At 46.5% G+C, this 17,134-nt stretch overlaps 2 protein-coding genes across 2 annotated transcripts; one reads left to right on the forward strand and one right to left on the reverse strand.

Annotated features, from left to right (window-relative positions):
- The first annotated feature begins 231 nt into the window (after positions 1-231).
- Positions 232-1,495, forward strand: LOC128064807 (C-C motif chemokine 3-like). The gene is made up of 3 exons (XM_052657767.1): positions 232-307; positions 887-1,001; positions 1,405-1,495. Exons 1-3 carry the CDS (start codon positions 232-234, stop codon positions 1,493-1,495), a joined length of 282 nt encoding a protein of 93 aa, XP_052513727.1.
- An 8,521-nt stretch (positions 1,496-10,016) lies between these two features.
- On the reverse strand, positions 10,017-12,543 carry LOC128064826 (WAP four-disulfide core domain protein 18-like). Its single transcript, XM_052657793.1, has 3 exons — positions 12,459-12,543; positions 11,436-11,584; positions 10,017-10,064 (listed from the first exon to the last, which is right to left on the reverse strand). The coding sequence occupies exons 1-3, from the start codon at positions 12,541-12,543 to the stop codon at positions 10,017-10,019; spliced, it is 282 nt and encodes a 93-aa protein (XP_052513753.1).
- Positions 12,544-17,134: the final 4,591 nt, after the last annotated feature.

Consider the following 17,134-nt stretch of genomic DNA (forward strand, 5'->3'; position numbering starts at 1 on the left):
TTTGTGGTGACCCAAAGCTTTGCTGGCTTCTGCCACTCACAGCATGATACCAACCCTGTGATAAAAAATACCGCCCCCCCACCCCCCAGTCTCCACAAGTTTCCGTCCTCTAGTGTCCCAAGGCTGCCTATAAAGACAGGACACAGCTCAGACCCCAGCAGGAGGCTGCAGCTTCAAGTCTCCGAGTCCAGCTCCACTGGCCCCACCTGACTCTCGCACCCGCCCGGCATCATGGAGGTCCCCGGGGCCGCCCTGGCTGTCCTGCTGCTCACCGCGGCCCTCTCTGCCCACACCTGCTCTGCCACCCGTGAGTCCGTCTCCCCTTCCTTTAGGCCTGTCCCCAACACTTGGCCAGGGCTTGGGCCACAGTGCCGAAGTCTCACCTGAGCCCTTAAGCAGAGAGCTTCAGAGAGACTGCAGACACTTTCCTGAGCAGAACTTTCCTTCCCAGGGGGGATTTTAGCAGTTCTATTCTCTGGCTCTGAGAGACAGTGGTGGGGAGGCCCATTTTATGGATTCCTGGGAAGATGAGGCCCAGGTGGGATTCTGACATAGGTGGAATCTGTGTCCAGTGGGCTCCCACTGATGTGGCCTTTGCTCTCCTCAAGAAGCCAGTGAGGGCTACCCAGGGAGAGAGAGAGGAAAAAAACGTTTGTTCGGAAAACTAAATTCTTCACGGAGAGACGTAGAAACACCAAATCAAGACAGACAAAGCATGTGAAATGCCACAAGAGAGACGCAGAAATAAAAATGTAATGGGAAAGAAGAAATGCCCCCACCTCCACCCCCCGGCGCTGCCTCCTGCAGGTCTGCTTGACCCTCGAGGGGCCACTGGCTGCCTTTCCCCTGAACAAGGACTTACCACGGTCTGTCCGGTCTCTCACAGCTGGTGCCATCACCCCGGCCGACTGCTGCTTCTCCTTCGTCTCCCGGCAGATCCCGCGCAAATTCGTGGATGACTATTATGTGACCAGCAGCCAGTGCTCCAAGCCCGGAGTCATGTAAGGGCCAGCCTTCCTGCCCGCCCTGGGGAAGGAGCCTGGGGGCCTTAGGCACTTCCTCGGAGCTCAGGACACCAGGGGGGCCCCCGCCGTGTTTTCTCACCTGGTTTGGGGCCTGCAGAGGGTCCCAGGGGTCTGCCCCTGGGCAGAGGGAGGAGAGGGAAGGGGTGATAGCAGGAAGCTGTCCTCTCTCTCATTTGGCAAACAACGATGCTGGCTTTCCGAGGGAACCCCCATAGGAGACCCAGGAAGATCTGTGAACCCCAGGGTGAAGGGGACATGATTTGAGCATGTGGACAGGCCCTGAGATGTCCAGGGCAGAAGGAGGGAGGGGTCCCTGGGGGCCCAGGATCCCCCCCGCCCAATTGCACTCACCAGTGTGTAACCCTTCTGTTCTCCACAGCTTCTGGACCAAAAAAGGCCGGCAGGTCTGTGCCGACCCCAGTGAGGACTGGGTCCAGGAATACATCACTGACCTGGAGCTGAATCCCTGAGTGGCCTGGGAGCTGCAGGGAAGAAGTTCCCTCTATGGACAGTCGGGGAAGCAGGGCAATGATCCTGGGACTCCAAAAGGCACCTCTTCCGTGGATCACACCCCATCCCCAGCCACTCACCGGGGCCCTCCTTCACTTTAATGTCTCCTATTTAACGTTTGTCATTTATTTCCATCGTGGAAGTGTGTGGTGTCGTGAATATCTGCTCTGACCCCCTCTTCCCCACCCATCCCTCCCGCTTCCTCTGTAACTGTCCTCACTCTCAGTACGTGGATCAATCAGTGTGACTGGCGCTCTCCTGGCAGCAGTCGTATCATACGTGCCAAACAACAAATACTGGTTGAGTGGTTTTGCCCACGACTGTGATTCAAAATATCGAAGGCTCTTCTATAAAAGGTAAACCAGCCTTTTCCTGTGGTGACTTTCTTGATTTTGCTTTTCTAGCAGCCGGAATCATGGGTAGAGACTAAGACGGGGTGACGGGGGAAGAATAGGGAAATATGAAAAGGGGCCGACCACGAGCAAGGAAAAACATCCTAGAAAAAGAACACCAGACATTCCTCTGGAGATACTGTCCAGGAAAGTTAAAACTGGCACATTAATTTTTAAAATTTATTTTTATTTTTAGAAACTATTTCTTTGTTTGCTTATTTTTGGTCGTGCAGGGTCTTAGTTGCCGTGTGTGGGCTCAGTAGTTACAACACAAGGACTTGTTTGTTCCATACCATGTGGGATCTTAGTTCCCCGACCAGGGATTGAACCTGTGTTCCCTGTATTGGAAGGTGGATTCTTCACCACTGAACTGCCAGGGAAGTCCTGACATGGTATTTGATAACCAAATCATAATTTACCTACTTAAATGAAAACCAAGGTGGTGTGTATTTGTGCACACAACTGCATTTTTGTATATGATTTCCTCAAAATAGTGGCTCACACTTGTTGAGGTCTTATCGAGTGCTAGGTGTTACGATCAGTGCTTATAGTAGTGTTGTGCTGAGTGCTTGCCTTGGTGACAGGTAAGCCAACCCTGCCTGCAGTCTAACAAGAATACCCTACCCGCCAGTTGATGGAGAGCCTTGCTCACCTTCTCCATTGTTCTGCACTCTGCTTTTTGGGGGAATATTCTTCATGCCTATATCCTAGCTGAGACTTGGGGGCTAGAGTGGCCAGAGTTAAATTTTAAAATATGGGATGAAGAATTCTTTAGCAGAAGGATGTCCCATGCAATTGTTGGGACATACTTATACAAAAATTATTTGTTGGGTATCTGAAGTTCAATTTTAACTAGGATTACTGTATTCTACCCGGTGACCCCACTTGGGGTGCACACCTCTCATTAAGGCTGCCTGTTTCCTGTTGAAGTTGGGTACCTAAGGATTGGCTTGAAAGCAAGTACTTTTCAACATTGAACTCACATTAGAATCACTTGGTGGTGGTGGTTTAGTTGCTAAGTCATGACTGACTCTTTCAACCCCATGGACTGTAGCCTGCCAGGCTCCTCTGTCCATGGGATTCACCAGGCAAGAATACTGCAGTGGGTTGCCATGTCCTTCTCCAGGGGATCTTCCCAGTGATCGAACCCACGTCTCCTGCATGGCAGACAGATTCTTTACTGCTGAGTCACTAGGGAAGCCTCAGAATCACTTGGGAGAGCTTTTTGAAAACTTCATTCCCAGGAGCTCGCCTCCAAAGTCAAGGCTCTAATGACATCTAGGTGAAACCTGGGCATCAGTAATTTTAAAAGGTTAATAACGCACAGCTAGTTTGAGAAGCGACGTTGGGATATAGTCCTAGCCTGTTTTTGGCTGGTCTTGGGATTTCAGAGGTGATACAACTCTCTTCCAGTTTTTCAAGACTTCTGATCTGGTTTTTGGTCAAGTCCATTGGATGGTTAATGAGCAGAAAATCTGTCGGCTACTGTTACTTTTAGAACAGGGATTTAGGACTCCTCCTCTCTCATAGCACAGTGCTGGGAGCTCTGGGCCTCCCCTTTCCCCACCACAGCCTCTCCCCCATGTAACTGCCCTCTGCTGATGAAACGATGCCACAGGCGGCGAGGTTGCCCTGATCAGCTCCCTGCCTCCAAACGCATCCCACCAGCCTACCTCCTCACAGGGAACACGAGGGTTGGTTTTGTTCACAGGATGAATTTCTTGAAGGAGGGGTCTGAGAACAGGATGACTTTCTTAAAGGAGGAGTCTGAGAACAGGATGAACCGGGCTGTTTATGGATTCCATTTTTTGTCCTTTCTAGTCTCCCATCCTGTCATTTCTGCTTATACTAACATTAGCTTGGAAGGGAGAATTCTGCTTTTCCAGATGACTGATTCTCAACTAGCAAGCAGAAAGGGTTTCTCTTAAGCAAACTATATTTTTCTTCCTTCTCTGCTATAGGAGGAGCCAATTTCAAGATGAGCTAATCTCTTTCTTAGAGGGCTTTGCTGATTTATGCAAGAAGTAATCATTCTTCAACATCCTGAATTTTCCTTTTTGATGTAACCTTGGTGATGCAGATGGCCTTGGTGAGAATATATAAGAAGTCATGGGGATGACCAGCTGTCATGCTGGTTAGAGCTGTCCTCCCTGACTTTGGCCTCAGCTACTGCCCTCAGCCAAGGCCACTTTTGGGGTCTGCTGCCGGCTGCACTGCAGTCTCTGTCAGTTCGGGGTATTTTGAGTTGCTGTATCAGAAAAGCTGGCTCAATCTGGCTTAACTGATAAAGGGAACCTGTTAGTTCACATAATTGAAGTTTCAAGAAATGGATACCTTCAGGCAAAGCTTGATCCTGTGGTCCATAAAGTATCACCATAAATCATGTTTCTGTATACATTTTTGATCTCCATTCAATTTGGGAGCTTCATCTTAGGACTTCCACTGTAGAGTGAGTCAGCTTGCTTGCAGTCCCCACCCGCCTTGAGACCCCTTCATGGGGTTTCAGGAGAAAAAGTAATGACCTCTCCGCACAAAGGTGGAACCCACCAGGTGGGCCACTCTTTCTTCTTCCTGTAGATGTCGACTTTCTGAGCCAGACTGAGCAACAGAGAAGAAATCAAGATAAGAGGCAGGGCAGAGAAAGGAGTGTGGGGGCAACTGGGCTCTCACCACATGGAGTGAGTTTTCTCGTGGCCAGACCACCCTGTGGAAGGTTCTGGAGCTTGAGCCTTCTTCTCAGTGACACTGCACAGATTGGGGAATCATATATCCTACCTTGTCTGGGGAAGACCCAGTTTTTGCCAGTGTGCCAGCATATTATTAATAATAGTATCCTCTTGGACTCTCAAAATGGTCATTTTATCCATAGTAGGTCTACTGCTTCAAGGGTCTCTAACAGCAGGAGCTGGTGAGATGGTCTCAGGATTGATGTACACAGAGGTCCCTGACTGTGTGGGCAAAGGATGCTGAAATCCAGTCTGCATGTCACCTCTACAGTCTTACACCAAACACAGAGCCAGATGTGCGCCAAGAAGGAGCCTTTTCTTAATGTCCTCAGGCTAGCAAAGGCCCAGGTGTGCTACCAGTGGGGTGGGTGGAGGGAGAGGTGAAGGATGCAGGCAAAAGTGGGGTGTCGACATCAGGGAACTAGGCAAAGAAAGGACCCCCAGAACCCCCTCCATGCAAAGAAATGCATGTGCTGCCCAAGAGAGCATCAGTGGCTTGTTGGTATTAAAAAAAAGAGGCAGCGTTAACAAGCCAAATGCAACAGGGACTACATCTGTGTGCAGTTAAAAAAAGTTCTCTTAACTCCATTATCATGCCACATAGACCACCCTCTCCCCAGGACCCCAGAAGAAGTAGGCCTTTAAAAGAGAAGAAGAGAAGGCATCCAGGACTAAAGCGTCCTCTTCCTGCAAATCCCCTGAGCCTGATTTGCAGGAGTGGGGGATGTGGAGGAGGCAAGAAGCGGAGATGAGATCAAATTTGAGACTGAAATTATGAACTGAAAGAATTTTTATTACTGAATGTGACCAGAAAGTTATGGAATCTGCCCAAAATGCTGTTAAGGCAAAACCAGTGGTGGGGGAAAATTTCAGCATTTTATGTTTATTTTCTGTAAGCATCAGGATAGGACAGACTATAGCTGAGTAACAAACAACCCCTCAATGGATTAACAAAATAAAAATTTCTCACTGGCACCAGATCTGATGTAGGTCAGGTCACCGGTTCTCAAAACTGAGTGTGCACCAGAGCCACCTGGAGGGCCTGTCTAAGCACGGAGTCCTGGGCCCCACGTGAGAGACTCTGGTGCTACGTGTCTGGGGTCCGGGTCAGCTCTGCTTTTCTCATAGGCTTTCAGGTGATGCTGATGGTGCTGGTCCATGAACCACACTTTGAGTAGTACTGACCCCAGAGCAGCTTGCTAGGTGCTGACTCAGGAATCCAGGCTGCTTCCGTCCTGTAGCTCTCGATTCTGGAATGAGAAAGGAGACAGAAAAGCCATACTGCTTTTAACTGTCCTGGCCCAGACGTGACACACATCACCTCTGCTCGCAGTCCATTGAGAATTAGTCACAAGAGACAAAATCCATCTGCCATGTAAGGAAATACATGGGCTATTAATATTTAGGGAGCACTAATATCTCTGCCAGTTATTGTCAACAAGAGGTTTACCAATGAAAGCGGGCAGTCCAAGGTGAACTTTTTTTTTGACCACACCAGGTGGCTAGCAGGATCTTAGTTCCCCAACCAGGGCATTGAACCTTTATTCTTGGCAGTAAGAACTGAATCCCAACCACTGGGCCACCAGGGAATTGCTGACCAACGTGAACTTGCAGTCTATGCAGATAGTTGCAACATCTACATACAAAAGGTATATTCGATATTCAGAGTTTTAAATTAATCTCATCGACATCTTTTCATCTCAGCACATTCGTATCAATGCTTCTTCCTTTTCAGTGGTTTCATATTTATTATGTGGGTGTACTATGATATTTTTAAATTTAGAATGCTCGTGCACTGGTTCTTTGTGAGTCTGATTTTGGCTGCGCTGGCTCTTTGTTGCTGAGAGCAGGCTTTCTCTAGCTGGAGCCATCGGGGGCTTCTCCTCATCACGGTGCACAGGCTCCTCATTGCAGCGGCTTCTCCTGTTGCAGAGCGTGGGCTCTAGGCTTATGGGTGAAGCTCATGGGCTTCAGTAGGTGTAGCACACAGGCTCTCAGGAGTTGGGCCCGCAGGCTTAGTTGCTCCTTGGCATGTGGGGTCCTTCCAGATCAGGGATCGAACCCTTGTCCCCTGCATTGGTAAGCAGATTCTTATCCACTGTGCCACCAGGGAAGTGCATGTGCTGTGATGTTTTAAACTACTCTCTTTCTCTCTCTCTCTTTTTGATGAATGTATTTTTCTTTCATTGTTTTCTCAAGCTAGGCTGCAAAGAACATCTGTATGCCTACACCTTTATGTCTTTACATAGTGTTTCTTGAAATAAATTCCTCAAAATAAGATAGATTGAAGAGTATGTACATTTTAAAATTTGCTAAAAACTGTCATTACGCTTCAAAAATGCTTAACATCAAAATTCCGCTTTTAAATACTAAAAAAATAGAGTGCTAGTGGCTAAGTAGCTTCAGTCCTACCCAACTCTTTGCAACCCTGTGGAATGTAGCCCACACGACTCCTCTGTCCATGGGATTTTCCAGGCAAGAACACTGGAGTGGGTTGCCATGCCCTCTTCCAGGGGATCTTCCTGACCCAGGGATCAAACCCTCATCTCTTATGTCTCCTGCATTGGCAGATGGGTTCTTTACTACTAATGTCACCTGGGAAATAGAGTTTAAAACAAAACAAAGTAAGTATGGCTTAACAAAAATTAATACATATTTGCATTTCTCATAAGCATGTAGAACTTCTCCCTCTTGAGTTTTACAACAGAGATTCTGATCTAGTCTAACTTTCTTATTCTTAAAAACATAATCTAGGCCAGGACTCAGGAAAGTTTTCCATAAAGGGTCAGATAGTAAACGTTCTGGGCTTTGCGTCATACAGACTCAGCCGCAAGTATTTAACTCTGTCATAGTAATGGGAAAGCAGTCACAGACATACCATATGGAATGGAATGGGCAAGGCTGTGTTCCTCTGAAATTTTATTTACAAAATCAGGAATTGTGTTGGATTTAAAAAAAAATTTTTGGCACTGCCACGTGATGTATTGGGATCTTAGTTCCCCAACCAGGGATGAAAGTGGCGGCCCCTGCAGTGAAAGCTTGGAGTCTTAACCACTGGATCGCCAGAGAAGTCACAGTATTGTGCCATATTTGTTCTGAGAACTGTAGTTTGCTAACCCTGATCGAGATAACTGATCTAATAAATCATTTGTCCTTCATCATAGAAGTCTTATTGCTTGTATTGGCTGATTATCTTTTTCTTCTCTCATGTTAGCCACTGATTTTGTTGAGTCATGAATTATAGGTAAATGATATCCAGGTATCACGCTTATTGCCACATGGATCGTATTAAGAAGAGTGGTAAATCCTTATTGACTGATTTCATGGTTTTTGGTCTTTTGGTTTCATGTAAATCACTTGGGAATTAGGGGGGGAAATCTATATTTCCCAGATCCTAAGAAATTCACTTGTGCCCATTTTAAACAACTCTGCCAGATGGTTCTGGGCTGCTTGGAGGAATGCTGATATCAGCTTGCATTTTAGTTATACTATTTATTAGCTGTAAGACTGTGAGTGAGTTGTTTTAACTCTCCGAGCTAACATTTTTGCTTCTCTCAAATGGAGATACTTAGCTCTTAGTGAAGTTGTCAGAACTTAGAGAACAATACAGAGTTCTTAAGAAAGCATGATTTAGGAGAAAAATAGATTTCAATGCATGAATATATATCAAGAATAAATTTACCTAAAGCATAGATTGTACCCTAGGTGCACTCCAGTATTCTTGCCTGGGAAATCCCAGGAACAGAGGATCCTGAGGGGCTACAGTCAATGGGGCCACAAAGAGCTGGGCATGACTTACTAACTAAACAACAGTAGAAACTGTGTCATTACTCTTCTAAGACCCTGACTATCAAAATCTCACTTTTTGTTACTATAAAAATAGAGTTTAAAACAAAACAGAATTAATAAGGTCAAAAATTAATATACATTTGCACTTCTTATAAGAAATGTCTTATCAGTTTCCATAGAGAGCAATAGAATTTTCCCTTAAATATAAAGGCAGTTTAAGTGCAGGTGAGGGACTTTCTTGGTGGTGCAGGTGTGCTCCACACTTCCAGGGCAGGAGGCACAGGGTTGATCCCTGGTTGGGGAACTAAGATCCCACATGCCAAGCAGTATGGCCAAAAAACAAACAAACAAACAAAGAAAAAGTAAAATGCAGATGAGAAAAATGTGTTTACTAAAAAATACAAACAAATTTCCAGGAACATCTGGACTGTCTGGGGGGCAGAAACGTAAGTGGAAGTTGTAGGATGCCATCCTCAAGTATCTTTGCAGGGGTAGGTCGTACCTTGGCGTTCAGAACGGCAGATAACAGGTGAAACTGATTGATATTCTCATGAACCCACATAAATGACCAAGGGAGACAGGAGCCTGGAATGGTCTGGGATGGGGATGACCAGCCAGTGAAAGAGGATTTCAATGCGGATTTGCCCTCATTCTGATGCACGGACAAGTGAGGCCACAGGCCACTGGGGTTATAAGATGCACAAGAGCAGTGCTGGTGAGCAGGACACACAGATATTAAGGCCCACACTGAGCAAGTAAGCACAAGGGTCTCGGTAGAAAGAAGAGATAAAACGTGTAGCAGTCAAGTCCAGGTCATCATTTTTGCCAGAATCTTTGAGAGACAAAGTTTTATCCTCTTCCTCAGGCAAAGTCTGAATCGAAGGTTCCAGCTCCAGAGCCCATCTCCTAACTGTATACTAACTGCTCATCATTCCGGGACAGCAGTTGGCATTTCCCAACTCATGTCACCCACACCCCAAGGATCAGAGTCACTCCCCCGGAGTTAGACATCCGGTCCTGCTAGATGTCTGTGTGCTGCCTTGGAATGGGGTATCCCCACCCTTGCTCCTGCTCCTTTGGAGCCTTGCCCTAATAAAGGCTACTGCAACAGGCCTCCTATGTGCTACACAGTCATTCTTTTTTTTTTTTTTGCTTGACCAAAATCATATTCACAGAACGCTTGAGAAAATATTCTTGTGCCTTCTGCCCTGTCTAGACACAGACACATGCAAGGAGGAAAGGAGCTGGCTGGGAGGAATTTGCCTCTGTTCTGTTGGTTTCCTAAGTGTCCTGTATTCATGGACCCACTGCAACGTACACATATGGTCCTGCTAGCCCAAGAAGGGCCACCAGAATGCCTAAATGGAAAGAAGGACACAGCCTGAATAATGCCATAGAGACAGTTTATTTTGGACACAAGCTCTTTAGAAAGCAATCATTCCACCATTTTAGATCTTCATCTTCCAGGGCTCCAATTCCAGGAATAGGAAATATCCAGGAATGTTCTGTCACCATGCCAAGCATCGAATTCATGGATTCATGAAAAATCTTCTGGCGCTGGTCTCCAGGCATGCTCAGTAAACCTCCAGTCCAGCTTTCCCACGGCCACCAGAGTCACCCTTCTAAAATACAGATTTTATCATGATGTTAACTATGCATGGGCTTCCCTGGGAGCTCAGCTGGTAAAGAATCTGCCTGCAATGCAGGAGACCCCAGTTCGATTCCTGGGTTGGGAAGAGCCACTGGAGAAGGGATAGGCTACCCACTCCAGTATTCTTGGGCTTCCCTGGTGGCTCAGCTGGTAAAGAATCTGCCTGCAATGTGGGATCCCTGGATTTGATCCCTGGGTTGGGAAAATCCCCTGAAGAAGCGAACCGCTACCCCCTCTATTATTCTGGCCTGGAGAATTCCATAGACTATTCCATGGGGTCGCAAAGAGTCAGACACGACTGAGCGACTTTCACGTTCACTTAATTGTGCTTAGAAACAACCAGAAGTTTACCAAACCCTTGAGCAGGAAGCTCTCTCTCCTCACTGGACTCTGGCATGGATGGCCCTCCACCATCCCCCTGAGATGTACAACCTCTTTCTACCACCCTCACCTCCCCATCTCCAGTGGAGGACCCACACTCCTTCCACCCTCTCAACTGCCCTGTCTTCCTCCACCTAATTTCTGCATCCTTTATGCTCCCTCAATGTTCTCCACTCTCTGACAACTTTCCCAATCCTCTCCTTCGAGGCAAAGCCAATGACTTCTCTCTTTGCTCCCAGAGATCTTAGGCAAGCCGTACCTAAAGCACTCTGCACACTAGGCTGTAATTATTTATCTAGCTGTATCTCTCTCACCCTGTTGTTCTTGTCTTTTTGTTGCAACTCTAGCACCACACCTGCCTGACACAGGAGATACTCTGTCCCATGGGGTTCCCCTTCCCTTCCTTCCTCCTCCAAGGATGACCCATTTCCAGGAAAACTTTAGCCCCTTTGCGGGAGGTGGGGAGAGAAGGAAAGTGGGATGCCCTTGGTTTCGAGTAACTTGTGAAAGACTTCCCTGGTGGTTCAGTGGTTAAGAATCCAACTGCCAATGGAGGGGACCAAGGTTTGATCTCTGGTTGGGGAACTAAGATCCCACATGCCCGGGGGAAACTACGCTGGCATGCTACAAGAGAGAAGCCCAAACACCGCAACAAAAATCCTACATGTGGTAATTGACTCAATGCAGCCAAAATAAATAAATAAATATGTATTTTTAAAATGACCTGTGCATCTAGGGTCATGGATACATATCTCATCTGAACTCATCAGGGCTTTTCTGGGATAGGGCTCCTCTTCAAGGAGGCGGCCTTAGATGACGCAGCCAGCTGTCTCCAGCCTCTTTCTCTTGGAGTTTTCCAGATTCCCATGTGCAGTGGACATGTGAGCAGCCCTCTGTTCCAGGAAAGTCCGCTGGGGTGCTGTTGGCAGCCTTGGCCAGCTCTTGGCTGATTTGTACTCACCTTGAAGACAGGCTTTTTGCAGATGTAGCCACATCCATTGCTGCAGCATTTCATTCCCTTGGGACAGGAATCATCTCCTGAGCACCCATGAAGACAAATCCCTGGAGAATCTTTGGGCACCTCTGGGCAGAATCCAGGTCTCTGCTGTCCTGAAACAAAAAACAGGGTGGTTTTTGTGGAGCCTGGAATGCAGACTAAGACAGGTTTGAGAACTGGGGCTGAGAATCTGAAACCTGATGAGGGTTAGGTCGTCACTGGCAGGACTCCCGCCTCTTCCGTTGCTTCCTTTGTGCTCTGGACTCCTTCAGCCTCCACTGCTCCTCTCTCACTCGTAAGGCCAGAGCCTGTGCCTTCAGAGGGAGTTCTTCCTGCTCCCAATGCTACACAGACTCAGAAGACAAGAAACCTGTACAGTCATAGCCCTCTTTTTCTTGCTTCGTAAGAAGATCTTAGAGAAGTCCCTGCTTACAGAGATTTCTCTCTCCACTCACACACCCTGTGTTTGTTCTGCAGGTTGCTATGGAGTCCCACTTCCAGGCATGTGTCTTCACTAGAGAGAACCTTACACTTTACCCACAACTTTTTTTTAAATTGAATTATTTCTTTTTGATTGAAGGATAATTGCTTTACAGTATCGTGTTGGTTTCTGCCAAAAATCAACATGAGTCAGCAATAGGTATACCTATGCCCGCTCCAGTCTTGAACCTCCCTACCCGTCCCCACCCCTCTAGATTGTAACAGAGCCTGGTTTGAATTCCCTGAGTCATAGATCGAATTCCCATTGGCTATCTATTTATCTATTTTACCAACAGATGGGTTGGTAATCAAATCCAACCCAATCTGATAAAGAGAATTGGAAACAGGGTAAATGCTCATTTAGATGAAAAGAAATGTGTCTGATCAATGTTGACTCTCCCCTCTGCAGTGGGGGCACGGATGTTTCCAGGCCAAACCGTCTCCAAGTCTAACACTGGGCTCTGAGCCTTCTCTGCTGTCAGGAAGGATTCACTTCAGCACCCTTACCTTTGATAGGAGGTCTCTGAGCACAGGCCCCCTCCAGCCCCATGATGATGAAAGCCACCAGAACGAAAATGGTGCCTGTTTTCATGTTGGCCTCTGGTGTGGTGTAGGGGCAGATCCCAGCCCCGATTTATACTCTCAGTGTCATCAGAAAGGAGGGTGGGGCAGGAGGCAGTAAAGCAGGAAGAGAATCAAACAGAAGCTCTCCAGAGAGTGCCCTCAGAAGCTCTAATTAATTGTTCTATGTCACAACTGGTTTTAGACTTGGGAATGGTTTCTTGGATATGCAAATACCAAACTGGAGAGTTGGGGAATACTTTTTAACCCATCATTTATTACTCCATCACAACTTGGCCCTGATTTCCCCGGTGCCTTTGAGGAACTGTGGTTAAAGTGTTGCAGGAAGGGGGACCACTTCCAGGGTCCGAAAGTGAACTCTGGTCCAATACTTGAAAATGAATTGTCTGAGGAGACACACATGCTGGCAAAGCAAGAGACTTTATGGGCAAGTGATGCCCAGGTGTAGAGCAAGAGGGTAAGGGAACCCAGGATCTCTGCTCTGCCACTTGACTCACAGTCCTGGGATCTATGGTGGTGGGGTGAGTTTCCAGATGGTCTGGCCAATCATTCTGACTCTAGCTTCTTCCTGGTGACACAAGACGAATTTCAGTGAGGAGGATTCTGGGAGGGAGGTAGGACTTGTGGTGCCTCGGGGTCTTTTCCCGAATTCGCCCTGTTGGTGATGGTGTGTTAGTTTCTTGTTCCTTACCAGGACCTCCTGTCATAAAACAAGTCATGCAAATGGTTACTATAGTGCATGGCTAGGGTGGGTGATTTCAGCCAACATTTCCCTAATGACTCTTCCCTGAGAGACTTCATACTCAAGATACTTCTTAGGAATTGGGGTGGAGGTTTCTTTCTTCCGTAACTACTTGCAGCTGAGAATGGGTATGCTGCTGCTGCTGCCGCTGCCGCTGAGTCACGTCAGTCGTGTCTGACTCCATGCGACCCCATAGACGGCAGCCCAGGCTGCTGTCTGTCCCTGGGATTCTCCAGGCAAGAACACTGGAGTAGGTTGCCATTTCCTTCTCCAATGCATGAAAGTGAAAAGTGAAAGTGAAGTCACTCAGTCGTTTCCGACTCTTAGCGACCCCATGGACTGCAGCCTACCAGGATCCTCCGCCCATGGGATTTTCCAGGCAAGAGTACTGGAGGGGGGTGCCATTGCTTTCTCTGGAGAATGGGTATAGTCCTGCCTAAAAACTAGCATTCACCCTCGTAGTAATTGCAATTTAGCCTGAAACTGTCGGAGATGAAACAGGGGCCAAACAGGAGGGCTAACAAGATAGTCATCACTGGGCCCAGAAAAAGAAGGCAAAATTTGGGGTGAGGAATGCAGGATGTGTGACTTTCTTCTGATTGGTTGCTGGTGAGGTAACCGGTTGGGGATCCAGGAATCTTGCATTCAGCCTAAAGTTACCATCCCCCACCTGGGTGGGGGCTCAAGTTCAGCAGAAAAGCTCAAAGATATTGTTATGCATATTCCTTGAGTAGGAACCAGGACCTGCCCCCAAGTAAGAACCACCTGACTGCTCCTCCTCTGTTTCTGCATTCCCTCCCTTCCCTGATTAGTAATTGTCTGAATCTGCCCTTTGGAACTCAGAGAAGGTCACTGCTAGTGCTGCTGCTAAGTCGCTTCAGTCGTGTCCGACTCTATGCGATCCCATAGACGGCAGCCCACCAGGCTCCCCCGTCCCTGGGATTCTCCAGGCAAGAACACTGGAGTGGGTTGCCATTTCCTTCTCCAATGCATGAAAGTGGAAAGTGAAAGTGAAGTCGCTCAGTCATGTCCGACTCTTCTTGACCCCATGGACTGCAGCCCACCGGGCTCCTCCATCCATGGGATTTTCCAGGCAAGAGTGCTGGAGTGGGGTGCCAAGGAGGCAGAATAAAGCTTATATCCTACAAACAAGAAATGGGACACAGAAAGGATCTGAACTCCAGAGTCCCAGAGTCCTGCTCAGTTTTAATTCAGAGAACTGAGCAACTATAGTTCTGATAACTTCCTGTCAAAATGGAGCACAGTTCTGCCTCAATTTGGAGAATAGACACTGAATTGAAAGTATGTCTGAGTTTCAAGTCCCGGATCTGAGTCTTGTTTAATTAAAATCTCAGTCCCTTGGTCTGCCATTTTGATGTAACAGACCCAGTCAGAAGTAGTTGGAGGAGTAATAACTAGAATTTTAATAGACAAAATAAATCTCCTTCCTTTTCAGAAGACTAAGCCTGAAACCCAGTCTGGACCTGACAATTTGGGGGCACTTGTAGCCAAGTAACCAGTTATCTAGTTTTATCGAAGTAGGTTTCAACTTTTAACGTGGTATCAACATATAGATGACAGGTGCTTTTGGTCATCATACATGTCTCTTGTTTTTCTTATTGTACAATCTAAAGCAATTTCCTTTATATAGAAATGTAATTTCTTGCCTGGAGAATCCCAGGGACAGGGGAGCCTGGTGGGCTGCCATCTGTGGGGTCATACAGAGTCAGATATGACTGAAGCAACTTAGCAGCAGCAGAAATGTAATAGTTACAAGAGGAAAACTTTAAAAAGTAAAGTTGCTAGCTGCCAGCAGACATCATTCTGAGAATGTCTGGTGGCACCCAAGACTGACATAGCTTAGAAAACGCAGGTTCTTAGCAATACAAGAACTTTTCTGAAATTGCACTCATAGTGTCACCTAGAAATTTCCTTGGATGTCTGAACTATAGCTACTCCATTTTGACTTTCAACTGTAATATTATCCTTAATAGCCAAAGCAGATATCACCATTAACAATGTTGGTGTTTCTCTAGGTATGAGAAGATTCAAGAAGTAGGACCCATAAAATAGCCTCCTGAAAATGTCTAACTATCTGAAGGCCAATTCTGCTGGCTTTTCCCAGAGCACATAGGGCCTCATTCCTGATCTCCACACTGAACTCCTTTCAGGGGTGTCGAAGGTCAGAAGCTGCAATGATCATAATTTAATCTTTGCAGCGGTAGATGGCAAGTGCCAGTTTCCAGCTGGCAGGACCCCTTCATGATCATAAATTTGGGGGCATGCCTTTCGTGACTATTTTCTCCCATGGTGTTGAGAATGCCCATTCCCAGGTCTGGCAAAGATTTCCCTGATAGGCCACTCAATGCACTGTTACTATAAAACAGTACCCTAAATTCTCTAGACCACCTGTCTATATTAGCCTCTTATGGTCCAGGAAAATATTCTCTCTTGTTCCTTCTTCCCATATCTATTAATACACAATTATAACTATTGATTTTATATGAAACTATTTATTATTTTATCAGAAACTCAGTCACACATTTGATAATGTAAGAAGCAGCAATTTTGTAAAATGGGTAAAATACAAATAACATAGCTAGCAGTTTTATTAAAGTCATAAGTAAGAATTAAGCCAAGAACTTCCATTAGGTGTAGTCCAGGAAGCAACACTTAGAACTGGACATGGAACAACAGACTGGTTCCAAATAGGAAAAGGAGTGCGTCAAGGCTGTATACTGTCACCCTGCTTATTTAACTTCTATGCAGAGTACATCATGAGAAATGCTGGGCTGCAAGAAGCACAAGCTAGAATCAAGACTGCCGGGAGAAATATCAATAATCAATAACCTCAGATATGCAGATGACACCACCCTTATGGCAGAAAGTGAAGAGGAACTAAAAAGCCTCTTGATGAAAGTGAAAGAGGAGAGTGAAAAATTTGGCTTAAAGCTCAACATTCAGAAAACGAAGATCATGGCATCTGGTCCCATCACTTCATGGCAAATAGATGGGGAAACAGTGGAAACAGTGTCAGACTTTATTTTGAGGGCTCCAAAATCACTGCAGATGGCGATTGCAGCCATGAAATTAAAAGATGGTTACTCCTCGGAAGGAAAGTTATGACCAACCCAGACAGCATATTAAAAAGCAGAGACATTACTTTGTCAACAAAGGTCCGTTTAATCAAGGCTATGGTTTTTCCAGTGGTCATGTATGGTTGTGAGAGTTGGACTGTGAAGAATTGAGCACCAAAGAATTGATGCTTTTGAACTGTGGTGTTGGACAAGACTCTTGAGAGTCCCTTGGACTGCAAGGAGATCCAACCAGTCCATCCTAAAGGAGATCAGTCCTGGGTGTTCACTGGAAGGACTGATGCTGAGGCTGAAACTCCAATACTTTGGCCACCTCATGAGAAGAGTTGACTCATTGGAAAAGACCTTGATGCTGGGAGAGATTGGGGGCAGGAGGAGAAGGGGATGACAGAGGATGAGATGGCTGGATGGTATCACCAACTCTATGGACATGAGTTTGGGTAAACTCTGGGAGTTGGTGATGGACAGGGAGGCCTGGCGTGCTGCAATTCATGAGGTCACAAAGAGTCGGACACCACTGAGAGACTGAACTGAACTGAATTGAACTGAGTGTATCCCAGGTCGTTTGACTCAGTCTGTTCTGTACCAATCCTTACCTTTCAGGCAAATTGTATTTCGGCATTGTCCATAAGACACACAAGCCAGTTTTCTCGTGTTCTACACTGATTATCTTTAATATGATTTAATTCCTCCCAACATAGAGGAGACTTCACACTTAAATTACATATCCTGGTGTTATCTGCATAAACCCTTCCCATAATTGT

This window comes from Budorcas taxicolor, chromosome 19 (assembly GCF_023091745.1).
Source record: "Budorcas taxicolor isolate Tak-1 chromosome 19, Takin1.1, whole genome shotgun sequence".
In the NCBI taxonomy this organism is placed as follows: domain Eukaryota; kingdom Metazoa; phylum Chordata; class Mammalia; order Artiodactyla; family Bovidae; genus Budorcas; species Budorcas taxicolor.

What these genes read in the sequence shown, in the direction of transcription:
- LOC128064807 (XM_052657767.1), top strand. Translation starts at nt 232, where the DNA reads ATGGAGGTCCCCGGGGCCGCCCTGGCTGTCCTGCTGCTCACCGCGGCC. An exon ending in CCACACCTGCTCTGCCACCC is followed by an intron (nt 308 to 886) that starts GTGAGTCCGTCT and finishes GGTCTCTCACAG; the next exon opens with CTGGTGCCATCACCCCGGCC. An exon ending in TGCTCCAAGCCCGGAGTCAT is followed by an intron (nt 1,002 to 1,404) that starts GTAAGGGCCAGC and finishes TGTTCTCCACAG; the next exon opens with CTTCTGGACCAAAAAAGGCC.
- LOC128064826 (XM_052657793.1), bottom strand. Translation starts at nt 12,543, where the DNA reads ATGAAAACAGGCACCATTTTCGTTCTGGTGGCTTTCATCATCATGGGG. An exon ending in TCAGAGACCTCCTATCAAAG is followed by an intron (nt 11,585 to 12,458) that starts GTAAGGGTGCTG and finishes TTTTTGTTTCAG; the next exon opens with GACAGCAGAGACCTGGATTC. An exon ending in GCAAAAAGCCTGTCTTCAAG is followed by an intron (nt 10,065 to 11,435) that starts GTGAGTACAAAT and finishes TCTGTATTTTAG; the next exon opens with AAGGGTGACTCTGGTGGCCG.